Source organism: Nerophis ophidion, linkage group LG24 (genome assembly GCF_033978795.1).
Source record: "Nerophis ophidion isolate RoL-2023_Sa linkage group LG24, RoL_Noph_v1.0, whole genome shotgun sequence".
Taxonomy (NCBI): Eukaryota; Metazoa; Chordata; class Actinopteri; order Syngnathiformes; family Syngnathidae; genus Nerophis; species Nerophis ophidion.
Genome location: NC_084634.1, coordinates 32,409,585 through 32,426,544, shown reverse-complemented (window position 1 = coordinate 32,426,544; position 16,960 = coordinate 32,409,585). Strand labels below are relative to the sequence as shown.

The following is a 16,960-nucleotide window of genomic DNA, read 5'->3' as shown; positions in this document are numbered from 1 at the left end:
CCTACTCAACGTCACATGCTCATTGGCTCCAGCACCCCTTTGCGACCCTACAAGGGACAAGCAGTAGTAAATGGACGAATGGATGTCAATTTGAAGAAGTTGAAAAAAGCTTTTGCTTGGTTATTTGTCTCCATCTAGTGGCAAAACCTCCTCATAACAGATACAAAATGAGAACGTTCAAGCATGACAATTTGTTTCCATCTAGTGGCAAAACCTCCTCATAACAGATACAAAATGAGAACGTTCAAGCATGACAATCAGGTATCTCTCTACGGGGGGCCAAATGAGACAAAACTAATATATTTAAACGTTCAAAATCAGGGGTGCCCACACTTTTTCTGCAGGCGAGCTACTTTTCAATTGACCAACTCGAGGGGGTCTACCTCATTTATATATATCATTTATATTTATTTATTTATGAAAGAGACATTTTTGTAAACAAGTTAAATGTGTTTAATGATAATACAAGCATGTGTAACACATATAGATGTCTTTCTTTCACGAAGACAAGAATATAAGTTGGTGTATTACCTGATTCTGATGACTTGCATTGATTGGAATCAGACAGTAATGATGATAACGCCCACATTTTCAAATGGAGGAGAAAAAAAGTTGTCCTTTCTGTACAATACCACATGAAAGTGGTTGTTTTTTGGCATGTAATTCATCCAGCTTCCATACACTTTACAAGAAAAACATTGGCGGCAAATTCCGTAGCTTGCTTGATTGACATTCACGGCACCCGAGGGTCTTGTGAGATGACACTGGCTGCTGCCAGTTCATTATTATGAAAAAATGACAGAGGGGAAGGCGAGAAACACTTTTTATTTCAACAGACTTTCGCGCCGTCCCTTCCGTCAAAACTCTAAAGGCCGACTGCACATTTCCTATCTTCACAATAAAAGCCCTGCTTCATGCTGCCTGCGCTAACAAAATAAGAGTCTCGGAAAGCTGGCGTGCACAAGTGATGTGCACGCCAGCTCTCTGAGGGATTGCTTGTGCACGCCAGTTTTCCGAGACTCTGTATTTAGTTAGCGCAGGCAGCATGAAGCAGGGCTTTTATTGTGAAGATAGGAAATGTGCAGTCGGCCTTCGGAGTTTTGACGGAAGGTACGGCGCGAGAGTCTGTTGAAATAAAAAGTGTTTCTCGCCTTCCTCTCGGTCATATTTAATAATAATGATCTTGCAGCAGCCAGCGTCATCTCACAAGACCCTCCGGTACCGTGAATGTCATTTAAGTGACGTCTTGGTGAAGATTGATGATCACTAATTTTTAGGTCTATTTTTTTTTAAAAGCCTAGCTGGAGATCGACTGACACACCCCCCGCGGTCGACTGGTAGCTCGCGATCGACGTAATGGGCACCCCTGGCCTAAATCATAAAGAATTATGAAATAGATAATCGATTCAATCGTGAAATATTAAATAAATAATGGGAAATTTACGTTAATAATTAAATAAATGCATTTTACATTAATGGAATATGTTCATTACAAAAATGCATACAGTTTAAATATGATTCACCACATTTATCCAGACTTTCACTAACATGTCTTAAGTAGGAAGAATCTGAGTTTGTTTAATCTTACCAATGTTTCATTTCATACGTACTAGCACCTTCTATAAATAGAATATACCCAACTAGGTTTTTTTTTTAACAGAAAAATCACATAATGGTTGCCAACTGTTTTATCCTTAATAGAATATAAATTATTATTACTATTAGTATATTGCAAGCTAAATTCTTCATGCATAAATGTCGATTTCTGAAAGTGAGGAAGATAATTGGATTACTGACTTCAAATTCTTAATAAAATCTTGGAAAATGGTTAAAAATAGTAAATACCTTAAATTGTTGTAATCATTGGATGAATTTTTATTTAATTATTTATACTAACCCAATTCTTTTTTTTTTTTAATCTTTTTGAATCGTCCCTTATTTTATTCTCTTTAACATTCTCAGAATAATGTTAATATATGCTGTTTGTGTCTTCAGTTGTTCACTATTAAAAAACATTTTAAAAATTTGTGTTCACTTCCGGTTCTCAATTCGTACACAATTTAAATCCATAAATAACGAATAATAAAGGTGTCAATAAATAGCTAAATTGATTGTTTTAAGTTTGTATTCACTTCATGTTATCAATTTGTAAACAATATAAATCCATAGATAACAAATAATAAAGGTGTCAATAAATATCAAAATACTTTGTATTACGTTTTTATTCACTTCCTATTCTTAATTTGTACACAATATAAATCCAGCGACCCCAAAAGGGACAATCGGTAGGAAATGGATGGATGGATGGATGGATGGATAAATCCATAAAAAAAAAACAAATGATAAAGCTGTCAATAAATAGTTAAGTATGTTATAATTAGCATAATGAGATGAATAAGATGGTTTAACAACAGAAGTTCAATACATTCATCAGGGTTCTTCTTTGTACTTTATTAACATATTAGATAAATTAACGACACTTTATGAATCTAATTCCTATTCTTATTTATTAGTGACACGTTAACAACATAAAAAAAAAAAATTCACGAGCCGTTTTTTTTAATAAATTATGAAAAATAATTGAGCGAGGAACGGGCAAATTACTTATATATGCGCTTTTTAACAAGTAACTACAGTCACGGTGTTTGCATTCGGAAAGTTGTATTACGCTGATTTAGGTCCCTATTTCAAGGAAGAACAACATGAAATTTTATTTCGCCACCTCTTCTTTTTCAATAAATTTTACCTTCTTTTAGTGTTTTATTTTATTTTCCCGAAACTCGTATTTCTCCTGACGTTCATCATTTTGACTGTGAACGTATACACGGCGCTTCCTGATTGGTCGGCCGCTCGGTGCCGTCCGTCTCAGCCAATCAGCGCGGGCCACGGTGAGCCTCGACCAGTTTTTTTAGTTGGGCATCCGCAGCACCGGGTTTGTGTGAACGCTTGTTTGCTAGCGAGATAAGTCGTGGGGGCGCGCCTTAAACCATGAAACTACAACTTTTTGGTGAGTCGATGCTTGATCGATGGATTAATATTACTTCCGAACGTCACCGTGTGGAGTTTTTGTGTTATAAATTAGGTGTTTAGAAAGCGTAGCTTGTTTGGCTAGCTGGCATTGAACGCAGCACCAAGTGTTGCCAGGCCTCTCTAATTCAATACAAACCTGCGTTTCATAACCGATAACGTGATAATGATACATTAATCGTGTTTTAAAATATCGTAGGCATCGTTTATTAATCTTGTTTCTGTAGATGTTGCGGAACAATGACCAAACATTGATCATTTTGCAGGACCGTTGTTTGGCTGCTCCTTGCTTGTGTCCATCAGCGCCTTTTATTCCCCCGGCGATGACGTCATCGAACTCAACCCGTCCAACTTCAACAAAGAGGTGATCCAGAGCGACAGTTTGTGGCTGGTGGAGTTCTACGCTCCCTGGTGAGTCCACATCTGGGATGGGCCTAAAAATGCGCCAGGGGGTGTCTCGCCGCAAAATGGATACATTTATTTTGCATCTTTACAGGTGTGGGCACTGTCAAAGTTTGACGCCGGACTGGAAGAAGGCGGCCACGGCCCTCAAGGTAAACATTTTTAGTTTTGTTAGGATGCGTTCAGTGTCAAGGGGGATACTCGAGAAACATCTTGAGTTGACATAAGCTATGTTTTGATGTATAGTTACGCACTACTGCCCCCTATCTGTTGCGGCGACTTTGCGTTTGTACTCGCTATTAACGTATTTTCCGGACCCTCGGGCGCACAAAGTGTAATCAGATCTTTTTTTTCATACATTAAAGGGCTCAAATTATGATTTTTTTTTCTAATTGCGATTCTCGATTGCATCAAAGAAACAAACATTTTCCAAAGTGATCGCTGCAGACACGTGGCCCGGTTGTAAGTGATATTTTTAGGAGCTGTCATGCCAAATTTCTTCCCCCCTGCAAAAACCTTACACCCCCCATTTACTTCCGGGGTCATGTTTCCTCTTACGTCAGGAATATCCTCAAGTTGATTTGTCCGATTAATACAGACGTTTTTTAACGCTACATTATAAAAATAAAGATGTTTTGTTAACGCTATATTATAAAAAATTGAAAAAAGCCTTCCCCCCATTTACTTCCGGGGTCACGTTTCCTCTTACGTCATCCCATAGCTTGTTTGTAAATTGTTTTTTTTATTTTTTATAATATAACGTTAACAAAACGTCTGTATGTTTATAATATAGCGCTGTATTTTTATAATATAGCGTTAACACAACGTCTGTATTAATCGGACAAATTAACTTGAGGATATTCCTGACGTAAGAGGAAACATGACCCTGGAAGTAAATGGGGGGGGGAGAAAATTGGTGTGACAGAGCAATTTCCTTTTGACACAATTTCGTTTTTCCTGAAGTAATGGTGGTTCTTTGGTCAAAATGTTACACGGATGATCAGAATCAGACATACTTTATTAATCCCCGAGGGGAAATTAAAATTATCAGCACAATCCCATTCACGGTTAGACAAATTTTCCTTTTTTAATTTTCCTAAAGGAACTCTCCTGAAGGAATCAATAAAGTACTATCTAAACATAACAGGGAGACAGAACAGGATCGCTGACTGGTCTGCCAACTTCCGGCGCTCCTTACAAAAAGGTGAGATACAGGTAAACAAATGGGGGGAAAAAAAAAAAAAAATCGGTCCAAGCCTGGGCCCCTGGAGAAGGGGTCCAGACTGAGGCCAAAGGGGGAAAAAAAACCCAACTCATAGCTATAGTAAACATCCTTCTTACAACATCAAAGAACATTAAATACATCAAAGAGGGATGTCTTCAAACGGCTTGAAGATGATGTATTACACATCATCTTCAAGCCGCATCCGGGTGCGCCGTTTTGTGGGCGGTCTCATTTACGTGGCTCACCTTCGGCGGCGTCTTCCCCCCGTCATCTTTGTTGTAGCGGTGTAGCGTGCAAGGACGGAAGTGGAAGAAGTGTCAAAAGATGGAGCTAACTTTTTTAATGACATTCAGGCTTTACGTCAATTTAATAACGGAGCAGCATCTCCTCAGCCGAAAACAACAACCGGAAATGTGTCCCGTGAAAAACCGTCCGACCGGAACTCTCCAATAACTTAAGTTCCTTGGGTGAATAATGTTAACTCACTACACCGGTATGTTTTAATGCTTTCATGGCAAGTTTACTGACAGTTATAAGTAAGAAATTTACACGACTTTATATTAGAAATGGCAACATCGGAGGATGAATGTCCCATAACAAAAAGATAGAGGAAAAAGGACTACGGCAGGGTTCGGGAACCTTTTTGGCTGAGAGAGCCATGAAAGCCAAATATTTTAAAATGCATTTCCGTGAGAGCCATATAATATTTTTTAACCCTGAATACAACTAAATGCATGCATTTTTAAGTAAGACCAACATTTTTTTGTGTATAATAAGTCTCTTAGTCTTTTTGATAACATTGTTATTCTAAAGCTAATCAATAATAAATAAAATACTTCTTACCTCTAATGCGACTTCTTGAACAGGTGCGGTAGAAAACAGATCGATGGATTTAAAATGCAATGTTTGCATTTGGCGACATGCACACCTACTACCACAAATGCGTCATTTATTTGAAAATAATGTTTTTTTTATTTTGAACGTTGTTTTTAACACCGTGGAACTATTCATTACTTATCGTGTTAAGCATCTAAGAGCCAGATGCAGTCATCAAGAGCCACTTCTGGCTCGAGAGCCCTAGGTTCTTTACCCTTGGACCACGGCGTTGCCATTGACTACAAAGGCGGACACGCACAAATTTTCAGGACTTATGCAGATCCCAAAAACAGATCAGCAGGTACCAGAAGGTAGCATAATATTGCGAAACAAAACGCCAGATAATGTCTTACCTTATACACACACCATAATAGTACTCGTATGTTGAAGCACAGTACAATCCATCCAGCGGTGCGGCTTCATAGCTTACCAAAGTCGTACTAAAATATTTTGATAGATTTTTGAGCGCCGTGTGTAATGTTCTATATTTTTAATGGAACATATAAAATGTTGGTATTGTTAACTTGAGTCATATTGCCAACTGCCGTAATATCGAGAGATTTATTAATCTACTTTATTAACACTGAGGATATTTACTTTCTATCACCAAAGACAGTATAGTGTGGTTATCTGTGTCGAATAAGGCTCTTGGCTTTACTGCATGACAACAACTAAGCTTTTAATATCTCTTATGAAAATGGACAATGAAAATATGGTGAATCGGACCAACAATAACAATATTTTTTTCTTGGACTTAACATGACGTTAGTTTATTTGTACAACCAGGGCTTTGTAGTTATATTTAGACATAGCAACTAGAGATGTCCGATAATGTATTCTTTTGCTGTTATCCGATATTGTCCAACTCTTAATTAGCGATATACCGATCTCAACTGATGTATACAGTCGTGGAATTAACACATTATTTTGCCTATTTTTGTCATTCTTGTTTGGTGTGGGTTCACAGTGTGGCGCATATTTGTAACAGTGTTAAAGTTGTTTATACGGCCACCCTCAGTGTGACCTGTATGGCTGTTGACCAAGTATGGATTGCATTCACTTGTGTGTGTATGAAAAGCCGTAGATGTTATGTAATTGGTCCGGCACGCAAAGGCAGTGCCTTTTAAGGTTTATTGTCGGTCTGTACTCTGCATTACTCCTCTAGTCAGTTTTACTAGTCACTTTATACTTTTTATTGTCTCGTTTTTTTTTACATTGCCTCCTTAGAGTGGTCTTAGGCCATATTGTATATTGTGTATATTGTGTTGTTCCTGAATATTGTGTGGTTTCTTCTGTTTTTAAAATGCAAACCACCTAAGGGAAGCAACTTAAATTTCGTTGGACCTGTACATGCACAATGACAATAAATATCCATTCATTCATTCATTCATTCATACCTCTCCCTACGTCAGTGTACACAGCGGCATTTTAAAAAGTCATAAATTTTACTTTTTGAAACCGATACTGATAATTTCCAATATTACATTTTAAAGCATTTATCGGCCGAAAATATCGGCAGTCATCCCTAGTAGCAACCACAAAATAATGTGGTCTCTTGCCCTTTTCATTATGTTTAGTTCTGCTCTCTAACACTACTAATGTAGTAGAGAATAAAGTCGATTGCATCAAAGAAAGTTTTTCATATTAATATTTTCCAAAGTGATCGCTGCAGACACACGTGGTCCGATTGTATTCCACGAGTTGAAAGTGATATTTTTAGGAGCCATTTCGTTTTTCTTGGCTTTAAAAATAATGTGGTCTCTTGCCCTTTTCATTATGTGTAGTTCTGCTCTCTAACACTACTAATGTAGTAGAGAATAAAGTCGATTGCATCAAAGAGAGTTTTTCATACTAATATTTTCCAAAGTGATCGCTGCAGACACACGTGGTCCGATTGTATTCCACAAGTTGAGAGTGATATTTTTAGGAGCCATATCGTTTTTCTTGACTTTAAAAATAATGTGGTCTCTTGCCCTTTTCATTTTGTTTAGTTCTGCTCTCTAACACTACTAATGTAGTAGAGAATGAAGTCGATGGCATTAAAAAAAGTTTTTCATACTATTTTCCAAAGTGATCGCTGCAGACACACGTGGTCCGATTGTATTCCACAAGTTGAGAGTGATATTTTTAGGAGCCATATCGTTTTTCTTGACTTTAAAAATAATGTGGTCTCTTGCCCTTTTCATTTTGTTTAGTTCTGCTCTCTAACACTACTAATGTAGTAGAGAATGAAGTCGATGGCATTAAAAAAAGTTTTTCATACTATTTTCTAAAGTGATCGCTGCAGACACACGTGGTCCGATTGTATTCCACAAGTTGAGAGTGATATTTTTAGGAGCCATTTGTTTTTCTTGACTTTAAAAATAATGTGGTCTCTTGCCCTTTTCATTATGTTTAGTTCTGCTCTCTAACACTACCAATGTAGTAGAGAATAAAGTCGATTGCATCAAAGAAAGTTTTTCATACTAATATTTTCCAAAGTGATCGCTGCAGACACACGTGGAACGATTGTATTCCACAAGTTGAAAGTGATATTTTTAGGAGCCATTTAGTTTTTCTTGACTTTAAAAATAATGTGGTCTCTTGCCCTTTTCATTATGTTTAGTTCTGCTCTCTAACACTACTAATGTAGTAGAGAATGAAGTGGATTGCATCAAAGAACGTTTTTTATACTAATATTTTCCAAAGTGATCGCTGCAGACACACGTGGTCCGATTGTATTCCACAAGTTGAAAGTGATATTTTTAGGAGCCATTTCGTTTTTCTTGACTTTAAAAATAATTTGGTCTCTTGCCCTTTTCATTATGTTTAGTTCTGCTCTCTAACACTACTAATGTAGTAGAGAATAAAGTCGATTGCATCAAAGAGAGTTTTTCATACTAATATTTTCCAAAGTGATCGCTGCAGACACACGTGGTCCGATTGTATTCCACAAGTTGAGAGTGATATTTTTAGGAGCCATTTCGTTTTTCTTGACTTTAAAAATAATGTGGTCTCTTGCCCTTTTCATTTTGTTTAGTTCTGCTCTCTAACACTACTAATGTAGTAGAGAATGAAGTCGATGGCATTAAAAAAAGTTTTTCATACTATTTTCCAAAGTGATCGCTGCAGACACACGTGGTCCGATTGTATTCCACAAGTTGAGAGTGATATTTTTAGGAGCCATTTCGTTTTTCTTGACTTTAAAAATAATGTGGTCTCTTGCCCTTTTCATTATGTTTAGTTCTGCTCTCTAACACTACTAATGTAGTAGAGAATAAAGTCGATTGCATCAAAAAAAGTTTTTTTATACTAATATTTTCCAAAGTGATCGCTGCAGACACACGTGGTCTGATTGTATTCCACAAGTTGAAAGTGATATTTTTAGGAGCCATTTCGTTTTTCTTGACTTTAAAAATAATGTGGTCTCTTGCCCTTTTCATTATGTTTAGTTCTGCTCTCTAACACTACTAATGTAGTAGAGAATGAAGTCGATGGCATTAAAAAAAGTTTTTCATACTATTTTCCAAAGTGATCGCTGCAGACACACGTGGTCCGATTGTATTCCACAAGTTGAAAGTGATATTTTTAGGAGCCATTTCGTTTTTCTTGACTTTAAAAATAATGTGGTCTCTTGCCCTTTTCATTATGTTTAGTTCTGCTCTCTAGCACTATCAATGTAGTAGAGAATTAAGTCGATTGCATCAAAGAAAGTGTTTCATACTAATATTTTCCAAAGTGATCGCTGCAGACACACGTGGTCCGATTGTATTCCACAAGTTGAAAGTGATATTTTTAGGAATCATTTCGTGTTTCTTGACTTTCAAAATAATGTGGTCTCTTGCCCTTTTCATTATGTTTAGTTCTGCTCTCTAACACTACTAATGTAGTAGAGAATAAAGTCGATTGCATCAAAGAACGTTTTTCATACTAATATTTTCCAAAGTGATCGCTGCAGACACACGTGGGTCCGATTGTATTCCACAAGTTGAAAGTGATATTTTTAGGAGCCATTTAGTTTTTCCTGACTTTAAAAATAATGTGGTCTCTTGCCCTTTTCATTATGTTTAGTTCTGCTCTCTAACACTACTAATGTATTAGAGAATAAAGTCGATTGCATCAAAGAAAGTGTTTCATACTAATATTTTCCAAAGTGATCGCTGCAGACACACGTGGTCCGATTGTATTCCACAAGTTGAAAGGGACATTTTTAGGAGACATTTTGTTTTTCTTGACCTTTTTATGCACCACTTCTTTTGGGACTCTATGAAAGCTCTTTCCTATCCCTCTATTTGAACAACTGGAGCAACCAAGAACAGAACAGCTCAAACAGCTAAAACTCCTTGTTTTAATGCTACGCTCAAGCTGCTTGACAGTTTGAATTAAGCCGCGAAGAAGAAAAACAGATATATCGTTGAATTTGAAGTGGTCTCGCCTCCCAGGGTATCGTCAAGGTTGGCGCAGTAGACGCGGACCAGCACAAGTCTCTGGGAGGCCAGTATGGCGTCAGAGGCTTCCCCACCATCAAGGTCTTTGGTGCCAACAAGAACAAGCCAGAGGATTATCAAGGTACCCATCTTTTAAGGTCCACCTGAAACAAGGGGAACTCGTTGAGAGTTCCTGTTCATCCCCCAGGGGGACGCAGCAGCCAGGCCATTGTGGACGGAGCCTTGAATGCTCTCCGGACTCTGGTCAAAGAGCGACTCAGCGGCAAGTCTGGCGGCTCTGGGTACAGCAGACAGGTATGAGATGACTCGACGTCTTTTAAAAACGGAGTAATGACGAGACGTAATATCCTCCGTAGAGCGGCGGCGGCGGTGGTGGCAAAAATGACGTGGTGGAGCTCACAGACGGCAACTTCAAGTCCATGGTCCTGGAGAGCGACGACGTGTGGCTGGTCGAGTTCTTCGCCCCCTGGTGTGGACACTGCAAAAAGTGAGTTTGCCATCTGCAACATTTTTTATTATACAGTAGGGAAGGAATACATATGACCCTGTTCCTGGGTGGAGCTTTTTAATATCTCGATATTTTTTTTAGGCGTTGTCACGATACACCATATATATCTCCATATTTTGCCTTAGCCTTGAATGAACACTTGACACATACAATCACAGCAGTATGATGATTCTATGTGTCGACATTAAAACATTCTTTTTCATACTGCATTAATATATGCTACTTTGAAACTTTCATGCAGAGAGAGAAATCACAACTAAAAGTGTATTTATGAAACAGTTATTAAGCAGTGGCACAAACATTCATGTCATTTCCCAAACAGAAAGTGCAAGATTGTCGGAGACAGTTTAAAACAAGCTATGAGTGCACTTTTGTGCATGATGTCACTAAGATGATATATCAAAACAACACTGAATAAAGTGCACTTTTTGTACAGAATGCCACTACAATAGTTTAAAACAAACAAAGTCTACTTTTGTGCATGATGTCACACAAGATATGTCAAATAAAAATGAGCTGCATCATAGGAAATCCTTCATGTCAAAATAAACCCTTCATGTCAATCACCGTATTTTTCCGACCATAAGGCGCTCTCAAAATCCTTAAATTTTTTTTCTAAACTCGACAGTGCGCCTTATAACCCGCACGGAATAATTTTGGTTGGGCTTACCGACCTCGAAGCTATTTTATTTGGTACATGGTGTAATAAGTGTGACCAGTAGATGGCAGTCACACATAAGAGATACGTGTAGACTGCAATATGACTCACGTAAACAACACCAAAATGTTCCATTGAAAATATAGAACATTACAAACGGCGCTCAAAAATCTCTCCAAATGTTTCAGTACGACTTTAGTAAGCGAAGAAGCCGCACCGCTTGATGGATTGTACTGTGCTTCAACATACCAGTATTACTATGGTGTGTGTGTGTATAAGGTATGACATATCTGGTGTTTTGTTTCGCAATATTATGTTATCCGCTGATCTGTTTTTGGGATCTGCATAAGTCGGGAAAAGTTGCGCGTGTCCGCCTTTGACGTCCGTACGGATGCCGTAGTCGATAAGCTTCTTCTTGTCATGGGACATTCATCTTCCCTTGTTGCTATTTCTAATTTAAAGTAGGGTACAGTTCTTCTTTAAATCTGTCAGTAAACTCGCCATGAAAGTGCCAAAACATACCGGTGTAGTGAGTTTTGTATAAGGTAAGACATTATCTGGCTTTTTGTTTTGCAATATTATGCAAAAGCAACTTTTCTTACCTTCTGGTACCTGCTGATCTTGTATTTGGGATCTGCATAAGTCCTGAAAATTTGCGCGTGTCCACCTTTGCAGTCCGTGGGGATGCCGTAGTCGATAAGCTTCTTCTTTTTCCTCTTTCTTCTTGTCATGGGACATTCATCATCCGCTGTTGCTATTTCTGCTATAAAGTAGTGTAAATTTCCTACTTATATCTGTCAGTAAACTCGCAGTGAAAGTGCCAAAACATACCGGTGTAGTGAGTTTTGTATAAGGTAAGACATTATCTGGCTTTTTGTTTTGCAATATTATGCAAAATCAAGTTATATTACCTTCTGGTACCTGCTGGTCTTGTATTTGGGATCTGCATAAGTCCTGAAAATTTGCGCGTGTCCGCCTTTGCAGTCCGTGCGGATGCCGTAGTCGATAAGCTTCTTTTTTTTCCCTCTTTCTTCTTGTCATGGGACATTCATCATCCGCTGTTGCCATTTCTACTATAAAGTAGTGTAAATTTCCTACTTATATCTGTCAGTAAACTTGTCATGAAAGTGCCAAAACATACCGGTGTTGTGAGTATTGTATAAGGTAAGACATTATCTGGCTTTTTGTTTTGCAATATTATGCAAAAGCAACTTTTCTTGCCTTCTGGGACCTGCTGATCTCGTATTTGGGATCTGCATAAGTCCTGAAAATTTGCGTGTGTCCGCCTTTGCAGTCCGTGCGGATGCCATAGTCGATAAGCTTCTTCTTTTTCCTCTTTCTTCTTGTCATGGGACATTCATCATCCGCTGTTGCTATTTCTGCAATAAAGTAGTGTAAATTTCCTACTTATATCTGTCAGTAAACTCGCAGTGAAAGTGCCAAAACATACCGGTGTAGTGAGTTTTGTATAAGGTAAGACATTATCTGGCTTTTTGTTTTGCAACATTATGCAAAATCAAGTTATATTACCTTCTGGTACCTGCTGGTCTTGTATTTGGGATCTGCATAAGTCCTGAAAATGTGCCCGTGTCCGCCTTTGTCGTCCGTGCTGATGCCATAGTCGATAAGCTTCTTCTTTTTCCTCTTTCTTCTTGTCATGGGACATTCATCATCCGCTGTTGCCATTTTTACTATAAAGTAGTGTGCATTTCCTACTTATATCTGTCAGTAAACTCGCCATGAAAGGGCCAAAACATACCGGTGTAGTGAGTTTTGTATAAGGTAAGACATTATCTGGCTTTTTGTTTTGCAATATTATGCAAAAGCAATTTTTCTTAACTTCTGGTACCTGCTGGTCTTGTATTTGGGATCTGCATAAGTCCTGAAAATTTGCGCGTGTCCGCCTTTGCAGTCCGTGGGGATGCTGTAGTCTATAAGCTTCTTTTTCCTCTTTCTTTTTGTCATGGGACATTCATCATTCGCTGTTGCCATCTCTAATATAAAGTAGTGTAAATTTCCTACTTATATCCGTCAGTAAACTCGCCATGAAAGTGCCAAAACATACCACTGTAGTGAGTTTTGTATAAAGTAAGACATTATCTGGCTTTTGGTTTTGCAATATAATGCAAAATCAAGTTATATTACCTTCTGGTACCTGCCGGTCTTGTATTTGGGATCTGCATAAGTCCTGAAAATTTGCGCGTGTCCGCCTTTGCAGTCCGTGCGGATGCCGTAGTCGATAAGCTTCTTCTTTTTCCTCTTCTTTCTTGTCATGGGACATTCATCATCCGCTGTTGCTATTTTTACTATAAAGTAGTGTACATTTGCTACTTATATCTGTCAGTAAACTCGCAGTGAAAGTGCCAAAACATACCGGTTTTGTATAAGGTAAGACATTATCTGGCATTTTGTTTCGCAAAATATTATGCAAAAGCAACTTTTCTTACCTTCTGGGACCTGCTGAACTTGTATTTGTGGTCTGCATAAGTCCTGGAAATTTACGCGCGTCCGCCCTTCTAGTCTGTGTGTATAATTACAATGTCTATCTTCTTTTCACACCAGTCTTTCAGATAAGAATGTCACTTAAACAATGTACACTTACCGGTACTATATTTTATGGTGGTCACACCGGAACAGAGTATTTATAATTCCTATGGGAAAATGGACCGTAGAAGTCCTTGTGATTTTGTGGAAAGTGGCTGACTTTTGTTCAATCACCAGCCTGGAGCCTGAGTGGGCCGCTGCCGCTTCTGCTGTCAAGGAGCAGACCAAGGGAAAGGTTCGCCTCGGAGCTGTGGATGCAACTGTCCACCAGGAGGTGGCCGCTCGCTATGGTGTGAGTATACCATGGTCAAGTAATAAACTAAACACTGACCATTTATTGTTGCTTGCCAGCCAGAAAGTCCTGTCTTAATTTGGTATACCTGCTCTCCGTATGTGCAGATCAAAGGTTTCCCCACCATCAAGGTGTTCCGAAAAGGCGAGGAGCCCGAGGACTACCAGGGAGGACGCTCCCGTGGCGACATCATCGAAAGGGCCATGGACCTGTTCTCTGATAATGCCCCGGCTCCTGAACTAGTAGAGGTCGGTTAGCGCCGAGACGAAAAAAAGTATTAAAGACGAAGTGGACAATAATGCTGGGAATGTGTTGGTCGTGCAGATAATCAACGAAGACGCGGTAAAGAAGACGTGCGAGGACAGTCAGCTGTGCATCATCGCCGTCCTGCCGCATATTCTGGACACGGGTGAGAGACACGCGCATACACAAATACATACCATAGGACGCACCGGATTAAAGGCCTACAGAAATGAGATGTTCTTATTTAAACGGGGATAGCAGGTCCATTCTATGTGTCATACTTGATCATTTCACGATATTGCCATATTTTTGCTGAAAGGATTTAGTAGAGAACATCCACGATAAAGTTTGCAACTTTTGGTCGCTAATAAAAAAGCCTTGCCTGTACCGGAAGTAGCAGACGATGTGTGCGTGACGTCACGGGTTGTAGGGCTCCTCACATCCTCACTTTGTTTATAATCATGGCCACCACCAGCAAGAGCAATTCGGGCCGAGAAAGCGACGATTTCCCCATTAATTTGAGCAAGGATAAAAGCATTAAAAAAAAGTGACGGCTCCGGGCGGCGGCAGTGTGAGCGATTCAGATGTAATTAGACACATTTACTAGGATAATTCTGGAAAATCCCTTTCTCTGCTTATTGTGTTAATAGTGTTTTAGTGAGATTATAAAGTCATACCTGAAAGCCAGTGTCTCTCAGAGAAGCCAAAGGAGGAGCCAAGATCACAGCTGCCTTTTTGACAGTGAATTATATTTATATAGCGCTTTTCTCAAGTGACTCAAAGCGCTTTACATAGTGACACCCGATATCCAAGTTACATTTAAAACAGTGTGGGTGGCACTGGGAGCAGGTGGGTAAAGTGTCTTGCCCAAGGACACAATGGCAGTGACTAGGATGGCACAAGCGGGAATCGAACCTGCAACCCTCAAGTCGCTGGCACGGCCACTCTACCAACCGAGCTATGCGGACAGGAGGTCGCATAATCCACTCAAGTTTCCGGTAAGAGCCGACTTAAGATCACAATTTTTTCCCATGCAAAAACTTGCTGGTTGACGTACAAAAATATGTTTGCTTGACAACTGCCTTTTTGACAGGAGGTCGCATAATCCACTCAAGTCTCCGGTAAGAGCCGACTTAATATCACCATTTTTTCCCATCCAAAAACTTGCTGGTTGACGTAGAGAAACATGTTGGCCTGACCGCTCTGTGTTAAAGCTTCACAACAAAAACAAAGAAACACCGGCTGTGTCTCGGTGCTAAAGGCAGCTGCAATACACCGCTTTCCACCAACAGCATTCTTCTTTGACATCTCCATTATTACTTGAAGAAATTGCAAAATATTCAGCAACACAGATGTCCAAAATACTGTGTAATTGTGCGAGGAAAAGAGACGACTTTTAGCCGTGAGTGGTGCTGGGCTAAAATGTCCCCTCCAACCAATAACCTCACAAACACGCGTCATCATTCCGCGACGTTTTCAAGAGGAATTTAAAATTGTAATTTAGTAAACTAAACCGGCCGTATTGGCATGTGTTGCAATGTAATATTTAGGGATGTCCCGATACAACTTTTTCACTTCCGATACGATACCAATATTGTAGCCTTGAGTATTTGCCGATACCGGTATCAATACGATACGATATAGGCACGAATCATACATATATTTATTCTTTATTTTGTTTTGTAGAATGTTAGAAAAGGCTTGATAAAGTGATGTTACTGTTACTGATGTTGTATTGTTAAAACAGAAAACAATAGTCAGCAAGAGTAGGTATAGGAAAAACTGACCCATTTATTATTAACCAATTGGTTACATAAATTTTAACCTTCAACATAAGAGTATTACCTCAACAAATCCAATAAAACCCAAATGTTATATTTAAAGTGCAAAATAACCACTAATACCAACATAATTATACAATTGAATAGAATAAATTAAAAATAAATTAGAAGACCCTGAAAAAGAACCTAAATAAATCCAATAAAAAAAACAAAAAACGTTTTAAAGTGCAAACAATTCAAGTTCACTTCAGTTATTTTTTTTACTGTCAGCATATGTTGGAAACAACTGTGGGCAGGGACAAAAACCACAAAAACAACACAATATTGTCCACTGTCCAACTGCTCTAAATTAAGAGTTCACAGCTCCAGTTTCGCTGACTGACTATGCCCAAAACAATGTAGTAATTACTCTTAGTCTTCACTGAAGAATAGTGTAAACACAATAAACATATCACTCTAATAACAAGAGCATAAAACAAATAATAATCAGTCAGTGCTGACTACCCTTACTACTCCTCCTCCTCCTTCTCCACTTTCTGCAGTCCGAGCATAATGTGGAGATTTTTTTTTAAGAAGATAAGCATTTCGGCATGCTGTGAGTTAAAATACTTCCACACAGCCGACATCACTACACTTTGCTGAGTACACGCGTTGTCGTTGTTGTGATCACGTGGGCTGTGCATGCTGGATCAGAGACGCTCTTCTTCCATGGCCGCCACCAACGTTAATTAAGGGGCATTGCCGCCACCTACTGTGTTGGAGTGTGATCAAACCAGTCACCTATTATAGAAGTGCTGCAGCGGAAAATGGACAGCTTATATCGGAGTTTTTAGATTCAGTCCGATAAAATCCGATATTCACTTTTTTGGCTAATATCGGACCGATTTCCGATATCAATATCGGATCGGGACATCCCTAGTAATATTTCATCATTGATATATAAACTATCAGACTGCGTAGTAGTGGCTTTCAGTAGG

At 38.9% G+C, this 16,960-nt stretch overlaps 1 protein-coding gene across 1 annotated transcript in view; it reads left to right on the top strand.

Annotated features, from left to right (window-relative positions):
* The first annotated feature begins 2,867 nt into the window (after positions 1-2,867).
* Positions 2,868-16,960, top strand: part of LOC133542415 (protein disulfide-isomerase A6-like) — a 34,088-nt gene continuing 19,995 nt past the window's right edge. The window contains exons 1-9 of the mRNA XM_061886506.1: positions 2,868-3,007; positions 3,294-3,438; positions 3,524-3,581; positions 9,952-10,078; positions 10,145-10,251; positions 10,314-10,444; positions 13,845-13,959; positions 14,067-14,207; positions 14,284-14,368. Coding sequence (XP_061742490.1) covers positions 2,989-3,007; positions 3,294-3,438; positions 3,524-3,581; positions 9,952-10,078; positions 10,145-10,251; positions 10,314-10,444; positions 13,845-13,959; positions 14,067-14,207; positions 14,284-14,368 — 928 coding nt within the window. The 5' untranslated portion in view covers positions 2,868-2,988. The remainder of the gene's footprint in view (positions 3,008-3,293; positions 3,439-3,523; positions 3,582-9,951; positions 10,079-10,144; positions 10,252-10,313; positions 10,445-13,844; positions 13,960-14,066; positions 14,208-14,283; positions 14,369-16,960) is intronic.